This window comes from Taudactylus pleione, unplaced genomic scaffold (genome assembly GCF_031769625.1).
Source record: "Taudactylus pleione unplaced genomic scaffold, aTauple2 ptg000085l, whole genome shotgun sequence".
Taxonomy (NCBI): Eukaryota; Metazoa; Chordata; class Amphibia; order Anura; family Myobatrachidae; genus Taudactylus; species Taudactylus pleione.
In genome coordinates, this window is record NW_028284487.1 from 16,298,833 (window position 1) to 16,317,400 (window position 18,568).

Sequence of the window (18,568 nt, forward strand, 5' to 3'; positions counted from 1 at the left end):
GTCTTTCAGCTTCTGGTGGACAAATGGGGTCCTCCAGAAGTGGATCTCGTGGCCTCAAGACACAAAAACAAACGTCCAGTTAACGGAGCAAGAACAAAGGACCCTGTCGCAGCCTTCATAGACGCCTTGTCAGTGACATGAACTTTCCAGTTGGCATATCTCTCCCCTCCAATATCCCTAAGTCCTCGACTGCTTCGGAAATTCAGACAGGAAGGAGACACAGTCTTTTAATAGCTCTGGCTAGGCCCAGACGTCATTGGTACTCGGACTCTCTATAGACATTCCTCTATGAGTAGACCTGTTGTCCTAGGGTCTCTGTCTACATCCGGACCTAGCCCGTCTGTCTTTAACTGCTTGGCTCTTGTTGCTTCCCTCATAACGGCTTCAGAATTTTCTAGCTCTGTGGTCCAGACCATGCTTAGAGCATGTAAACCGGCCTCAGCAAGGATTTACCACAGAATTTGGCATTCATATTTCCAATGGTGTGCTACTCAAAACTATGCCCATCGGGTCTTTAGAGTTTCTCGAATTCTTGCCATTCTTCAGGCTGGACTAGATCTAGGCCTCCGCCTAGCATCTCTCAAAGTGCAAGTTTCTGCTTTGTCTATCTGGTTTTAACGCGAGATTGCCTCTATGCCAGATGTCCACACCTTCATGCAAGGTGTTCTACGGATACAACATCCCTTTGTCCCTCCTGTGGCTCCATGGGATTTATCAGTGGTGCTCAAAGCACTTCAGGAACCTCCCTTTGAACCTCTGGAATCTGTAGATATCAAATGGCTCACTATGAAGACTGTTTCTTCTGGCTATAGCATCTGCTCGTAGGGTATCAGATTTAGGGGCCTTTAATGGTGCTCCCCCTTTTTGATATTTCATCAGGATAGGTCTGTTCTTTGAACTAGCCCAGGCTTTCTTCCTAAGGTAGTTTCTCACTTCAACCTGAACACAGAAATTGTGGTTCTGGCCTATAATTTACCAGACTTCTGGGCAGGTGAGGCCTCTTTGGATGTGGTCCGTGCTCTAAAGATCTACGTGGGCCATACTACTTCCATCAGGAAATCGGATGTCCTCTTTGTCCTATACGAATTCCACAAGGAGATGGCCAGCTGACAAACAGACTCTGGCCAGATGGACTCGCATGACTATCTCACAGACTTACACTCAGACGGGCCTTCCTGTGCCGACTACAGTCTCTGCTCATTCTTCTTGCGCTACGGGTCCCCCTGGTCTTCTGTCCACACCTTTCTTAGGTTTTATGCCTTTGATTAATTTGCTGCTCAGAATGCTTCCTTCGTGCATAGGGTTCTCCTATCAGCACAGGAGCATTTCCGCCCTTGAATAACTGCTGTAGAGCCCTATGGACCCTGAAGAAGAAAATGAGAGTTATGGTAAAACTTACCTTTGTTAACTCTTTCTTCAAGGTCCATAGGGTCCACAGGGAACCCGCCCTGACGCGCCTGGCTTCTATGGGTTTCTTCTATTGGTCACTTGTTTCCTTCTCTTAGGGGGTATTCAATATGGGAGCGATAAGTCAGTTTTTTGCGTTAATATCGCACTTTTAAACTTTTTTGCGTTAATATCACTGGTTTTAGTTTTACACCGTATTCAATTTCAAAGACTTATCGCAGTTTTGAAAAGTCTTTGATAAAAAACGGTGATAACTTTTCACCATTGGATAGGTGTCGAAAAAAAGTGCAGAATTGGGGTTTTGGGGTGCAGGCTTAAAAATAGCCTGCACCCCTGAGAATGACATTTAAAGAAGAACTGTGTCAAAAAAAGTAAAAAAAAAAAAATAGGGACACCCCAAAAAATTTATTAAAAACTTGGGTTGCAAAAAAAAAAAATGGGAAAAAATTGTTAAACAATAGGCAAATAGGTTCAGGGCTATTCTGCATGTATGCGGCAGGTGTTTTCTAGAATAGAATTATAGCGGCAGGTGCACAAATGCAGAATTTTTAAAAACTGACTTTAGGGACACCAAAATATGCTAGTGCCCATTTTCATGTACCCCAAATTTGATGGGACCACTTAAAAAAAAACGAAAAAAAAAAACCTAAGTGCTCTTCTGCAACACTTCTTCAATGTCGGGAAAAAAACACCTGCTGCGGCTATTTAAATCCCCGACTTTCAATTAAAGGCTAAAACGGGGGTACCCATAGTGTTCCCCCATGTTTTTACAACTTTAGGGGGGTCTTACAATTATTTTAAGGAAAAATTCGTAACTTTACGCAAATCCAACTTCGGAGTTTCCCGTTTTCGTTAATTTGATATTGAATACGGGGATAAGCGGAAGCGCGCAGCTGACTTAACGCAGAAAAAAACTTCGATATGAAACGTTAACTTCAGCAGTGAAGTTAATGTTTCTTATTGAATACCCCTCTCTGTGTGATTCTTCAGTGTACCAGTCTTCCTTGTCTCCTATCCTGCTCCTGGATTGGGCTTGTTAACAAAACTGAAGTGTCCTCAGGCTGTGGGCGGGGCTTAGGGGAAAGGACTGGAGCAACCTTGGATTGAAAAGCTTTGCAGTTGGTGTGCGATCCTCCAGGCCACACCTACACCCCAATGTCTCCCTGTGGACCCTATAGACTTTGAAGAAAGAGAGTTCACGAAGGTAGGTTTTACCCTTACTGTCATTATTTAAATCTTGAGCATTGTGCAAAAAGAATTGATCTGTTTTCATAGAAGTATGTAGCATAATACATTTAGTAAGACTGAAGTATATATATTGTCCCTAGACATACAGAGATGTAATACAAAACTTGCAAGCATCACATGGTTACACCTAGTCATTAGCACATCTAGAAAGGCCAAGTAGCAGACAACAGTAAACTCTATCTACACAGTAACACCTTATTCATTTCATTGAATTATTAGGCTGAATTCAATTATCCTTGATATGTTACTGCGTGAGGAAAAGTATTGTAGCCTAGAGCTTAAACGCCCGCAGCTATACATTTAAAAGCCCTTTTACTCGTGCTGTAAATCTGCGGCTAACGTGCATTACCCCGGAGCGTTTGTGGCAGCTGCCATAAGAGCAGAAAGCCCAATTTAACACAGATTTTTGTTTGAGTCTTAGGAAGAGGTGAACAGAAATCCACATTAAGTGTAGCCTGCACGCTGTAATTGAATAGCCCCAGGCGCTGAATCGCGGCTAATCCTCACTTCGAGGATAATTGAAGTTGGCCTGTAGACTATATCATTTTGAACAGTAATTGAAATGATCATAACACAGGGGACTTCATTGTCAGAATGCAGTAATTGTAATGTACCAACATTTATAGCTTCACCCACCAACCCTGTGGTCTAGTGAGTCCTCCTATCGCTGTGACAGTCTGTGCAGGAGATACTCCCTCTTGCTTGGGGCAGATGTTTTTAAATACCTTGCAGCATTGTTATGCTCTTTTCCCTATGAGTGTCTCATTTATCTCCATGATAAATCCACTTAATTGTGTATTATCAATGCATTTTTTCCTATTTTTCTTATTTTGTACTGGATATTATATTTTTACAGGGGCACATAGATGAGCTGTGGGGATTGGCTACACACCCCTCTCAGAATATCTTCATGACATCTGGGCATGACAAGCAATTGTGTATCTGGAATGGTGTTGATCATACCCTGAGCTGGGCATGTGTGCTGGAGGTGAGACACAGAAGATGCGGTAAACGTATTAAAATAGCTTTTTTGGCAGTCTTCAAACTTCCGGAAAATCATAGCAAAGCGCCATTTTCAAAGCCAAACGTCACGCTACAAATCACCATCCTAACACGCTACAAATCACCATCCTAACACGCTACAAATCACCATCCTAACACGCTACAAATCACCATCCTAACACGCTACAAATCACCATCCTAACACGCTACAAATCACCATCCTAACACGCTACAAATCACCATCCTAACACGCTACAAATCATGCTACATCCTAACACGCTACAAATCACCATGCTAACACGCTACAAATCACCATCCTAACACGCTACAAATCACCATCCTAACACACTACATCCTCACACGCTACAAATCACCATGCTAACACGCTACAAATCACCATCCTAACACACTACATCCTCACACACTACAAATCACCATCCTAACACGCTACAAATCACCATCCTAACACGCTACAAATCACCATCCTAACACGCTACAAATCACCATCCTAACACGCTACAAATCACCATCCTAACAAGCTACAAATCACCATCCTAACACACTACATCCTCACACGCTACAAATCACTATGCTTACACGCTACAAATCACCATCCTAACACACTACATCCTCACACGCTACAAATCACCATCCTAACACGCTACAAATCACCATCCTAACACGCTACAAATCACCATCCTAACAAGCTACAAATCACCATCCTAACATACTACATCCTCACACGCTACAAATCACCATCCTAACACGCTACAAATCACCATCCTAACACGCTACAAATCACCATCCTAACACGCTACAAATCACCATCCTAACACGCTACAAATCACCATCCTAACAAGCTACAAATCACCATGCTAACATGCTACAAATCACCATCCTAAGAAGCTACAAATCACCATCCTAAGAAGCTACAAATCACCATCCTAAGAAGCTACAAATCACCATCCTATCACATTACATCCTCACACGCTACAAATCACCATCCTAACACGCTACAAATCACCATCCTAACACGCTACAAATCACCATGTTAACACGCTACATCCTAACAAGCTACAAATCACCATCCTAACACGCTACAAATCACCATCCTCATTTTTTACATATGGACTGCTAGATATATAAACCTGTGATTTCACAAAACCCAGTAAAACCCACTGTAAAAAAGCCAGATAAAAGAGGCGGTTGTGTCAGGCTAGATAGCTCAAACCGCTGGCAGTATCAGCTATCTTGGCTATCAGCCTGTGTTGTGTGTGGCGGTGTCAGGGATTGTGTTAAAACGCACAGTTCCACTAGCATCGGCAGCCATGTATGGTCAGACATTCTGAGCAACCAAAGGGTTGCTCTAATGTCCGATGGTGCTGCCGATGTCCGCTCGATGGTGCGACTTTCTTAACACAGCATCGGAATAGAGCCGCAGCCGTGAGTGTCTCAGTAGGTAGCCCATCGGCTGCAGCATTAACATAAACTCTCCGTAACGTCGTTCACATAATATCATATGTACACACAAGCCGATGCACTATGCAATATATTGTTCATCGTCATATCACATAGTGTGTACCCAGCCTTACAGTGTTGTATGAAGTGTTGGCACTTGTTGATCATGCTCCAGACTGTGCGTCTGGGGGGAGAGAGGGGCATTTGCCAATGAAATTAAGTGCTGCAGTTTTTTCCCTGTTCATTGATAACCCACGTTGTTTGAAAACAGCAGCAATAGATTTTAAGGGTAGGTTCCATGTAAACTGAGACGACTGACAGCTAATGTGCACAGGTTATTACACAGGGCTAGCCTGGGTCTAATTATAAACCCAGTACTGGACACAATTGTTTTCTTAGTAAATTTGTGTTAGTCAGTTTGAAAGAAATTAAAAATAAGACAAACTACAATATGGCATGACATTAGGCATTGACAAGCGATAATTGGGCACAGTTCTGTACAGTACGAAGATTGCCAACTTGAACATAAATTTGTAGTTGTGTTGTACAATACAAAAACAGCAATGCAAAACCAAAGCAAATTATATGCAAAGTATTAAACTTGTGCTGTCAGACAAAGAAAAGACACTTTTATGGTTCATTGTGACCAGACCAGTTATATGTATTTGGGTGAGTAGCTGTGAGAGCTGCACTTCCCCTGTGTAGTCTCTATTTTTTTGGTTAAAGAGCTGTATTTCTACTGTCCTGGGAGTATCCCCTTCCCACGTGATTTAAATTATGAGAAAGATATACAGTGCAACAGTTGTCTGCTGGGTTAGGTGTAGTAATCGAAAAAAAAAATGGCCACATATGTATTACGGTGAGAAAGATGAAACAAGTATCTGCAGATTGACAGCTTGATGTAATAAAGTTTTTAGTTTGGACTAACGCTCCTTCTATGGCATACCTTCTGTGCTAAATGGGGTCAGTAGAGCCGCTAACAGTTGTGATGAATGTATCACAGTTTGATTGAAGGTTGGTTGCAGTATATGGCACAGAGCAGTTAGGGGTGTATCTTGTGCTCCTGTGTAGACTAGAGGTTGTCCGGACACAGAGCTGCTCTGCCAGTGTGAATGTTAGCTGTCCACTCTTGTAAAGCCACTAGAGGTCAGCATGAATTACACTACTGAGTGTATTAAGCACACTGGGAGATACCCGGGTTACATATGGACAGACTTAATAATTTTTTATTTGTTTTAGGATCATGGTTTATGTGCAGATTTCCACCCCAATGGAAGAGAAGCTTGCGTGGGTCTGAGCACAGGAAAGTAAGAAGGAAAATACATTTATTAATACATTTGACTCTTCATGTTCTCTTCCTTATCTCTCTAGCGCTGTCCTTTATTTATATGACGTGCTCTGTGCTGCCTCTATCTGCTTTCCTCTCTGCTGCTCTTACCCAACATATTATCATTTGTCACTGACTTCCATATCTAGTGTTGCCCTCTCTCTCACCTACTCTTTCCTCTTTATTGTCTGTCACAGAGTCAGATGTCTCTCCTTTGCAGGTGGCTGGTCCTGGACATGCAGTCTCGCAGCAGTCTGTCTGTGTACTCTGATGGCAATGAGCAGCTGTCTGTGGTCAGATACTCACCAGGTGAGATAAGGAGTAGCCTGCTCTGTCAGTGCATTTTATTTCTTGTATCCCATCGTCATTATACTTAGCAGAACTGTAGTCTACACACAGACACAGTAGGTCTCATTGCATATGGCTCCTCCTGACCCTCTCTATCCTACAGATGGGAATTTCCTGGCTATTGGATCCCATGATAACGTCATCTACATATACAGCACAGGTCAGAGAGACCGCAAGGGTGATTATTCACGAGACGGCTCTTTAGAAGAAAAAGACAGTTCTCAAGAAGAGGGAGAAGGAGATAGCTATGTGTCTGAGAGAGTGCAGCGCTACACGCGATATGGAAAGTGTGTGGTAAGAGACCGCTCTCTTATCTCATTTATTTCACACTCTATCACCTGACTCTCTCTCTCTCTCCCTATTCCACAGTTGTTGTTCTCGTTTGGTGTTATTTAGTGATATGTGGTATAATGTAAAGCAATGAAACAAGGTGCTGATGACTCTGTGTAACTATTTAGATGTATAAACCTGATTGCTGCTCCTTAGATCTGACCCTCACAAAAAATTGTACCAAAAACAAATAATGAAGAGAAAGCACTAAATGTTTTTTACCAATTAACTTTACTTCTATACTCACCATATGCAATATAAAAAGCACCCCAATAATATATTTGCGCAGATATAAAACTGATTAAATATCCTCAGAAGTGATAGTTGTCCAGTCTTCATATATATTAGACTAATGCTGAAGCTCAATGTGTAAGTGCTTCATCTTCCTAAACTCTCAATAGCCGCACGATCCTCAAACACAGGCTCCTATCCGAGGATGGACCTCAAATCCATAACTGTATATAGCCTGAGGCCAATGCATAGCATATAATAATACATTTGCCTATGTACACAATAATTGTGGCTCTTTTAATGAACACAAATTTCACCTGTCTTCTTTGGCGCAATTGCCACCAAATCCGCGCTAGGCTCCAAATGCAGAGTATGGTCTGTATTATTTGAACGCTGAGGAATTGCCCATCTGATTTTGAATGCTGGTCTCACAATGATTTTCATGAAGGATACAAACATGGTTTTCAGGAGCTAAAAAATGTTCTCCGTTTACTTGTTTTTGTTTCACTTAAATCTACAAATTAGGGTTTAGATTTATTCTTGTATTTGGCGATATATTTTGGTATGAGGACTCATTTACAGCCTTAGTGCATCTTTAATCATTGTAATTTAACTTCCTTTATTAAATCATAGGGTCACTCTAGTTTTATCACACATTTGGACTGGTCCAAGGATGGAAAATATATCATGTCAAACTCTGGTGACTATGAGATACTATACTGTGAGTATTCCTCTTACTACTATATATAAGAGTTTATTGATATGCTTGTAAAATCAGCACACTTAGCATCTCTAAGCATGCAAAAGCACCAACTATCACAGTAAGGGCCCTATGTAATAAATTACTATTGGTGCTGTTAGAATACCGGCTTACTTGCCAGAATTGCATCCAGTCCTACATATTGTAACAATAATCTCATAAGTAGTTGACATTATAAAGCAACACATTTTAAACTAATGCTAACACACTTGTTGATATATAGTTTTTCGATCAACGGACGATATGTCGTGAGTGTGCATCGGCGGGTGGTTACAGCCGTTATGTCTGGGATCAATGTAGTTCACAGACATATCAGGTCGGCCCTGTAGCACAGCCGAAAGATACATCAGTGCATCTGCATGTGTGTATGGGCGTCCTGCCGACCACACGTACACTTGATGCAGAGACGCCGACACTGACATCTCAACTGGGCAGGCAATTCTAATTGCCTGCCCAGTTGTTATGTCTGGCCAGACATATGGAGTGGCTGTTTGGTAAGTATACCGATCTGCCGTTGCTGTGTGTACCCAACATTAGTAACTTTAAGAAATGTGAGCACTTTTGTGTAACATAGAAAAAGACATTATAAAAAATGTATGATAACCTCCCACCTTTCTGCAAATAACTTACTCTTTCCTTGTGTATCACTTATACTCATGATAGGGGATATCGCTGGGGGTTGTAAACTTCTCAGAAACAGATATGAAAGCAGAGATCGTGAGTGGGCGACATACACATGTGTGCTGGGATACCATGTTTTTGGTGAGTGACTGGGCATGACCTAATGTAGGTTATAATCTACACAGTACCTTTAGGTATGTCATGGGAAAAGTGACTTTGCATTGCTGTATATGCTGTGATACTGTAAATGACATGGAATTGGTATGCTTTGCTGGCAGATACACTGTGATGATGAGCACACTATGCTGACACAGTATTAATGTTAGTTAAAGCAGAGGTTCTTAACTCCAGTCCTCAAGTACCACCAACAGGACATGTGTGGATTTCTGTAATCATGTACAAGTGAGTTAGTCTATTTTGCTGGGTCAGTAATTATCCTACCTGCTTTCTGCAGCCATGACATTATTTAAACTGTCTTTAGGGCCCCATACATCAGGCGACTTTATCTCCGATTCCCCAATCTAACCAGCACTGATGTTCCGCCTATCGGAAATGCCGATTGGCGGCCATCAATGATCGACAATCCATCGGGGAATCAGGGAAATGCGTCATGTTAAAAATCCCTGATTTACCAATCACGATCATATTTTGGACAGATTGGCAAATCAAGGAAATCCGACATGTTAGTTATAAAAGCAGGGAATTATTTGATTGAAATACTATTATTATTAATATTATAATTTATTTATATGGCGCCACAAGTGTTCCGCAGCGACTTACAAAGTACATAAACATATAAGTAACCAGCGACTTACAATACAATACAAAGCAGGACACGGACATGGATAATAAACATTGTTATATTAGCGACCTTTACGCCCACATAAGCAACCAAGTGTTGCCCTAGTGGGGAGTAAGAGATAAATGAAAAACAGTAGGAAGAAGCACAAGAGGGTAGAGGGCCCTGTTCGAAAGAGCTTACATTCTTTAAGGGAGGGACAGACAAACAGGAGTGACACAGATGGGGTGGGCGGGGAGGAAGGAAGATGTAGCAGCAAGTTAGGATGAGAGCTGGAAGGCTTTAATGAAGTAGTGGGTCTTACTTAAGAGCTCATTTGAATGATTGTAGAGAGGTGCAGAGTCTGATGGGGAGAGAGAGTGAGTTCCAATGGTGGGGAGCAGCGCGGGCAAAATCTTGGAGGCGGGAGTGGGAGGAAGTAATCAATTGGCATGAAAGGTGGCTTGTATACTAGAAAAGCCCTAATGGTGGCTATCAGAGACAGCACCAGAGTGGCTGGAGTAGCTATCAAAGATGCCACCAGAGTGACTGGGGTAGCTATCAGAGATAGAACCAGACAGTGGCGGAACTCCCGGAGAAAATGGAGTCATTTGCCGCCGGGCACCAGCCCTGAAGGGGGCACCTGGCTCCATTGTCCCCCGGCCGTTCCGGGCACTGCATGGAGAAGGAGCGCCGCTGACCGGCGCTCCACCTCTATTGGCGTAACTACGGGTGGTGCAAGGGGTGTGGTCGCACCCCCCACACTCTCCATATGCCGGGCACCCGCTGAGTGTGTTACCAGGGGGCGCCTGGCTCCTTCTCTCCCCCCCCCCCCCCGACGCCAGCCGGAGCTCACTCCTGAGCTCCGGCTTCCGGGTCCCGCAGTGCACTATGGGAGTGACGTCATGATGTTACTCCCATAGTTCCGAGGAGCGGGCGCCGGGGACGGACGGCAGCAGCACTGGAGCAGGGTTCAAGGTAAGTATTGTTTTTTTTGTGTGTGTTTGTGTGTGTGCGCGCACGGGGGGTGCTCACTACAGGGGGCATTACTGGGGCTTACTACAGGGGGTATTACTGGGGGCACTACTGGGGCTTACTACAGGGGACACTACTGGGGCTTACTACAGGGGGCACTACTGCGGCTTACTACAGGGGGGCATTACTACTGGGGGCACTACTGGGGGGCATTACTGGCACTACAGGGGGCATTACTGGGGGCATTACTACAGGGGCAGTACTGGGGCTTACTACAGGGGTCACTACAGGGGCTTACTACTTGGGACACTACAGGGGGCTTACTACTGGGGCATTACAGGGGGCTTACTACTGGGGGCATTACAGGGGGCTTACTACTGGGGGCACTATTGGGAGCACTACAACTGGGGGCACTACAGGGGCCCTTACTACTGGGGGCACTTCAAGGGGCATTACTATTGGGGCATTGCAGGGAGCATTACTACTGGGGGCACTACAGGGGCCCTTATTACCAGGGGCACTGCATAGGGGCACAACTACTGGAGGTACTGCATAGGGGGACCATTACTGGGGGGCACTACATAGGCAGGCACTGCATAGGGGGACCCCTTACAGAGGACACTGCACAGGGGGACCACTACTGGGGGAACTGCATAGGGGGGGCGACGGCAGCTGGGGCTGGCATAGGTGCTGGGGGGGATGGTTAATTCTATTTTTATATTTTTTGGGGGGGGGGGGCACCAACATTTATCTTGCCTCCGGGCACCTGGGATGAAGTTACGCCACTGGAACCAGAGTTGCTGGAGTAGCTATCAGAGATACGCCACCAGAGTGACTGGGGTAGCTATCAGAGACACACCACCATAGTGACTGGGGTAGCCATCAGAGACACACCACCAGAGTAAAATGTACTAATCTATAGCAATGTCTGCCTGTGTTTTTTCTCATGTAACTCCCGCCTGTATAATCTTTTACCTTACAATGTCTTCTCTGTATGATATCATTTGATTGTTTTCTAGATGTGCTTGATAAAAATAGTTTGGAAGAGTTCCACTGTATACCTATATAGTGTATGCCCTTATGTATATAAGATTGACTGATAGATAGAAAGAAAATGATAATTTTTATTGTCATTTATACAGGGGTGTGGCCTGAGGGTTCTGACGGGACAGATATTAACGCTCTCGCCCGCTCCCGTGGGATGACCATGATCGCTGTCGCAGATGATTTCTGCAAAGTTCACCTCTTTCGCTACCCTTGCAATAAGCCAAAGGTATGAACTCTGACATTTTAATATATTTTTATAACAAGTTTTTTATATTACTGATAATATTGCACAAACTGGTATATCACAGGTAGCATGTCCTTCACCTCAAACAATGTTCATATAATTAATTCACATTACATATGCGTCTCTCCATTAGGCACCAAGCTATGTGTATTCTGGCCATGGGAGTCATGTGACCAATGTTCGCTTCACTCACGATGACAGCTACCTTATCTCGTTGGGTGGAAAAGATGCAAGCATTTTTCAATGGAGGGTTGTAAGAGGAGTCCACCAAACTCGCAGCCAATCATTATCCTCCACCTCATCAATCCCCTTTGAGTGACACCTCCCCAGACAGAGGGTCACAGCCTGCAAGAGTCACCCTAGCTAACACAGAGCCATGTCCGCAGACATAGAACCATGAGCTTGGCCTGGCATTTTACACACAAGGTAAATCTGAGCCAGTTTTAACACCAATGCATCTTCGGGCCACAGTTCCAATATAGGTGCCTGTACCTTGTGTACAAGACCATAAGTCTTAATAGGATACAGCACACTGTTGTGCTTTGTGCCATATACCAAGTATATGTATACACCTGCCAGAGGCCTTGTTTTATGTTCAGTACATTTCCCAGCAGAGTTGCAGTTCTAAATTCACCTTCACATCAATATACTGAAAATGCTACTTTTGAAACTGAGCCCAAGGGGGTTTTGATGCCTCCACAACTACTGAAATGCAGACACGCCAAGGTAGAGCCAGATATCCTGATACTACTTACACATTATAAATACAGTGAATGCACATCCCCTATGCATCAAGCTTCTAGAGCCCAACATTTTCATTGTCAGGGTACAGAATTTATTGCTTTTAATGCGTATTATTAATTAAAAATATATATTTGGAGGTATAAGGGCTAGGCACTTTTCTGGTACATGCAAGCCAAACCTCCGTAACACAATGGCAAATGCACTAGTCCTGTTATAAAGCGTTGCTTCAAATATGTGCAGGTGAGCTATTTCTACAACTGCATCACGTCACAAAATACAGGAAAGCTTTCTATCTCCTAACGTTTCCTCACACAGAACTGATATTTATGCGGAGGCCATCAGTACAGACCCAACTAACATGAGAGCCACACCTACTGAATGGAGAACCATATATCTTGTCTCCTCCCCGTGTGCTCTCATAGTGCCCTACACCCTCCCTCTGTCCAAGATTAAATTTCCCTCCAAAGCACTTTCCTCCATTCCTCTAATGTATATAAAATATGTTTAATTACGGTTCTTCAAATTATATGGATTTTTTATTAAATATATATATGAAACATTATGGATGGTGTGACTTAATAAAGTGAAAAACGGTTGTAGCCAGTGCTGCACCTTGGGTAAGTGTAGATGTGTGTGGGTGTAATCAGGTGATGATTGTTTAGTGAAAATCAGATAGGTGTGAAAGCCTTTTTTATTGCCAGTTATAATGGGAGACACAGTACTCCTGAAAAATAGCAATATACAAATCCATTGAGTGAATTAAGAAAACGGTGAGGGTTGGACATCTCGAGTACCGGTTGTTCCCGATAACACAGTGCGCTATATTAGAGTGCTGATCACAAACTTATATTTCTTCTTCATCCACTATGGGACACTGGAGCTAAGACACTGGGGTATAGACGGTGGTAGAGTGGCACTTTAAATTAATTTAGAAGGTTGACTGGCTCCTCCCCCTCTATGCACCATCAGCCGCAGTTTTAGAAACGTGCCTGAAGGAGCCAGTGGCACATTAAGCTGTCTCCAGCCTTTGTTAACCTATTACTTAATTAGTATTTTTTCTTTCCATATAAGATTGAGAACAGGCAGACTGCAGGCTGTAGCAGTTTGCCTGCAATGTGGGAGGCGCCAGGAGGGACCTGTCATGGCTTGCAGCGGCCAGTGTCTGGGGTTGTTTAGACTTTGGGGACACGCCCCAGCTTACCACAGCTTGTGTCCGGGTCCCCACATGCCCCTACACCTAGCAACCCGGCGGTGACAGTGGTGAGTATATCCCACCACCCGTGATAAGCAGGGGGAGTGCGGCGGGCTAGGTAACACCCCCAGCCACCGCAGCGTTTTCGGCAGCAGCAGAGACTCTCTATAAGCTGCCGTGTGAGGTACTTTACCCCTGCCTGTTCCCTACAAATCAGGGGTTCTCCTGTAACAGAGCTAATATTAAGCTAACGTTGTCAGCTAACTATGCCTAAGCCCAGTCTGGGGGGTGAAGCTTGAGGCTACCTCTCTCTCTATTCAGCGCCGGTTAGATTCCGGCTCCTTCTATTGGCAATCACCAGGAAGGGGGTTCTGCTTTTCCCCTGCAAGGCACGCTTTTTCACATAGGAGCGGCATCATTTTCTCAAGCATCTACACGTGTGGCTCAGATAGCTAAACTACAGCTCTGGTCTCAGTGCAGAGCCATTGCTGCTTATGCTAGCTGAGCAGCTTCTTCTGTTCAGCACTAAAAGTAGCTGGGGTCTGTGAGTCAATTGCTAGGGGCTGGTGAGATTATTGTATAAATCTTCCTGTAAGTACACTCCTCCTCCCCTATATACTGTAGCTGTTTCTTACTGTGCTATTTCTCCTTGTGCCTTCTGTGCCTGGTTTCTTGCATTCTGCAAGAGAGCTCTGTGTGTGTGTGTGAGACGCAGTTTTCCCTCCTGGAGACACAATGGCAGGAAAAGCCTTTGATAAGGGTGTTTCTCAGAAGGTGCTTGCACTAAGTGCAAGAAGAAGTTTTCACATGCCAGCTCGGAAGGCTCAGCATTGTGTGACTCCTGTGAGTCATAGGGTTAATCCTAGTCAGACTGTAACTAGACCTTGGGTAGCCACCTTAGCAGGTGTCATGTCCGATTTGACCACTGAGTTGGCGGCTTCCCGTAGGGAACAAGAATCTGCACGGAAAGGTTCCAGTACTAATATTTTGTCTTCTTCTCAAGCTGAACCAGCCTGGGCTCGGTTTGGCCCGTTCAGTTGAGGGATTGGTTCAGATCATGGACTCAGGCCCACATTAGGGCCTGGTAAGCAGATGCGGAGTTCAAACAGGCGGTGGTAGCTCTCCCGTTCACTGAGGATATTTTATTTGGTCCAGAGCTGGACAAATGGATCTCCTTGGCCACAGGTGGAAAAAGTACCTATTTGACCTCCTCAGTGACTGTCCTACACTGGTCCTTTCTTTCCGGCCCCCACCAGATTGCGAAGCAAAGCTTTAGAGGTGTAGAAGAGGTGGACGGACCAGAGGTCAAAAACCAGGTACGGCCTGTCGTCTGAACCCTAAGCATACTGACAAGCCTGTGGCATGACGGTTTCCATCCCACCTGGGGGCTCCCACAATGCGTGCTCATCTCTTTCAGTTCAGGGAGATTTGGTTCTAGACTTGTTCTGATGTTTGGATTTGCAGTCTTATATCCCTCAGCTTTTCCTCCCCCAGTTTGTTTCTTAACCACAGGTAGTGTTGTAACAGGTGATCGACAAGCTCTTGACCTCAAAGGTATTAGTTCCAATTCCGCTGCACCAACGCACGCAGGGATTCTATTCGTATCTGTTTGTGGTTCCGAATCTGGATGGTTCAGTCCGGCCTATATTGAATTGCAAATCGTTAAATCTCTTTTTAACATTCCACAGGTTCAAAATGGAATCCCTACACACGGTCATTGCGGGGATGGAAGCTGCGGAGTTCCTAGCGTCCTTGGACATCAAGGATACGTATTTACACCATAGATTTTGGGAACCGCTTCAGGTGCTCCTCCAGTTTGCCATCAAGGATGTTCATTTTCAGTTTCGGGCCCTGCCCTACAGACTGTCGCCTGCCCAAAGGTTTTTACCAAGGTGATGGCGTCCCTGGGAGTGACTATTGTCTCTTACCTGGACGACCTTCTTATCAAGGCTCCATCAGTGGAAAAGCTTCTGGATCAGGTGTCCTTGTTCCAGAAGTCCAATCTGGTGCCATCTCAATGCATTCAGTTTCTGGGGATGATTCTGGATACATGCCTACAGCAAGTGTTCCTTACAGCGGACAAGGCAGAGGCGATCTGAGAATTGGTCAGAATGGCTCTCAGGCCATGGAAGGTATCCTGAGAACCATTCTACTCCGGACGCCAGTCTCTGTGGTTGGGTAGCAGTGGTATTGGACAGCCAATTCCAGTACAGCTTGTCGTGCCATGAGGCACTCCTTTCAGTCAATATTCTGGAGTTTAGGGCAGTTTACAATGCCCTACTGGATGCATCTCCTCTTTTGTCGGGTCTGGACATTTGGGTGCAGTCAGACAATGCCACGGCCATGGCATATATCAGTCGCTCTATGCTCGGATCTTCTTCCACAGGGTCCGTTCATGTACCCTGCCTTACAGTAGCTGAATTTAATGGCATGGTTGTTGAGGCCGCAAATTTAAGACTAAAATGCATTCCTTCAGGGAGTTCTTCGGGTTCAACCGCCTTTTATTCTCCCTACTTCTTCTTGGGACCTCAACTTTGTTTTGAGTTTTTGAGTCTCTGGAGGAGGTAGATCTATAGTACCTGTCCTGGAAGACTGTTCTCCTTTTGGCCTTGGCTCGGCGTCTGTCTGAGCTTGGGGTATTATCTTGTGGCTCTCCCTACCTAATCTTCCATGATGATCGGGCAGAGCTTCCACGTGACCTGCTTTTCTGCCAAAGGTGATTTCTGCCTTCGGCATCGATCAGCCGATTGTAGTCCCGGTCTTGTCGGACGACTCCAGGCTTCCCACTCCTTGGATGTTGTTCGGGACCTTCAAGCCTATGTGGCCCGAACAGCGGCATTACGCAAATCGGATTCCCTTTTTGTGCTCTATGATGCTGCATGGCGCGCGAGCCTGCCTCCAAGCAGACGTTGGCCAGATGGATCCTGCTGGCTTTCTTCAGGCTTACATGGCCAGTGCTCTCCCTCCACAGGTTTCCATTTTGGCGCTCGGTGGGAACCTCTTGGGCTGCATGTAGAGGTGCTTCTGCGTCGCAGCTCTGCTTGTGCGGCTACTTGGTCCACGGTACATACCTTTGTTCGGTTTTATCGTTTTAACACCGTTGCGGCCTTAGATTCCAGTTTTGGCCGCAGGGTTTTGCAGGTTTATCAGCACTCTGCCACCCAGGAGGGAAGCCCCCAGTGTCTTAGATCCAGTGTCCCCTAGTGGATGAAGGAGAAAACAGGAGTTTGGTACTTACCGAAAAATTCATTTCTCCGATTCTGCAGGGGACACTCTACGCCAGGCCAGTACTCGGGCTCAGTTTCTCTAACTGGGGTTTATGGTGCATAGAGGGGGAGGAACCAGTCACACTTATAAATAAATTTAAAATTGCCAGGCTCAACTCTACCACGGGCTATACCCCAGTGTCTTAGCTCCAGTGTCCCCTGTGGAATTGGAGAAATGGATTTGTCGGTAAGTACTAAAATCCTGTATATGTGTGTGTGTGTATGTTAACATATATATATATATATATATATATATATATAACGAAAGGTGCGGCACTCAAAGCATAACAAATCAGCTGACAAGAAGCGGTTTGCTGGATCAATGTTTCAGTTCAATGAAGACTTTTTTCAAGCTAGCAAAAAAAACCAAGTACATACCTTATATACAGGCATCTCACCACATGTGAAGCCGTTCCCCCGAAGCTGGGACTGCTCACAAGCCCGGCGGCGCATTTGGATGACGTCGTCATGCAGTCAGCGTGGAGAGGACGTCCATTCCTGTGACATCATCACCATTGCTGCCGAAGTAAACGCCAAAAAATACATCAAATATATATATACAAAAATAGCACTAACTGCAACCTATTATGCTATATAGCAGCATGGACATAACTAGGTGAAGGTGAGCTTAATGGGTTCTGGGTATCTTAGCTTGTATGCAGACCACCAGCCTAAGGAATTTAGGCCCTCATTCAGACCCACTCGCGAGCGGCTGTCCGCTCGCAAGTGGGTCGATGGTCTGCACTGCGCATGCGCACGACGGAGGGAGCTCCGTCGTGCGCATGCGCGAGACGCGACGAGCGAAGGACTCTCCTTTGCTCGGAGTGTCTCATCAAAGGGGGCGTGCTGTCGATGTTGACTGACAGCACGCCCCCTTTGGTGGGCGTGCCTGCCAGACGGAGGCGTTCCCAAGGGAACGCATACCGTCTGAAGCCGGCCCCACTGACATCACTAGTGATGTCAGTGGGAGTGATTTTGGCTCTGTTAGAGCCAAAATCACTCCTGGCCTTACGGTTGAAAAACTCAACCGCAGGCTTCTGCTCGCAGTTTCGATGGTCGCGATGGTCAAGACCATCGCGACCATCATCCTGCACGCTCGTATATGCTGTGGGTGGTGACCCACAGCTATACGAGCGTCCAGGAGGACGCTCCATATTAATGGAGGTGGGCCCTGATTCAGAGCGAGCGCTCTGGTCAGAGCGTCCGGCTCTGAATCAGGGCCTTAGTTATTATTATTGTTCTAGTTCAGAACTAGATATATCCAGGCTGCTATATAGCATAATAGGTTGCAGTCAGTGCCGTCTGTGTCTTGCTGCTGGTCCCGGCGACCAGGGGGTGTGTCCCGGCGGGGGGCGTTTCCTGCCCCCCTCCTCATGGCTGCCGCTGTTTGTCCTCCCGTACACACCTGCCGATGGACAAATATGTCTGCAGACATATCTGTCCATCGGCTGTGCAGCATAGCCAATGCGATATGTCGGTGAACGCCGACGTTCCCCGACATATCGCGGGTTCACGCTGCCCAATTGAACGGCCAATGTATCGGTCAGTGTGTACCTAGCTTAAGAAGGTATGCTGGCTGTCAGTAAGCCA

General features: G+C 45.4%; 1 protein-coding gene across 1 annotated transcript in view; it reads left to right on the top strand.

Annotated features, from left to right (window-relative positions):
• EML3 (EMAP like 3) overlaps positions 1-13,071 on the top strand; it is a 66,200-nt gene extending 53,129 nt beyond the window's left edge. Inside the window, exons 16-23 of the mRNA XM_088468390.1 lie at positions 3,512-3,643; positions 6,355-6,422; positions 6,663-6,751; positions 6,894-7,084; positions 7,985-8,072; positions 8,775-8,873; positions 11,628-11,758; positions 11,910-13,071. Coding sequence (XP_088324516.1) covers positions 3,512-3,643; positions 6,355-6,422; positions 6,663-6,751; positions 6,894-7,084; positions 7,985-8,072; positions 8,775-8,873; positions 11,628-11,758; positions 11,910-12,095 — 984 coding nt within the window. The 3' untranslated portion in view covers positions 12,096-13,071. The remainder of the gene's footprint in view (positions 1-3,511; positions 3,644-6,354; positions 6,423-6,662; positions 6,752-6,893; positions 7,085-7,984; positions 8,073-8,774; positions 8,874-11,627; positions 11,759-11,909) is intronic.
• Positions 13,072-18,568: the final 5,497 nt, after the last annotated feature.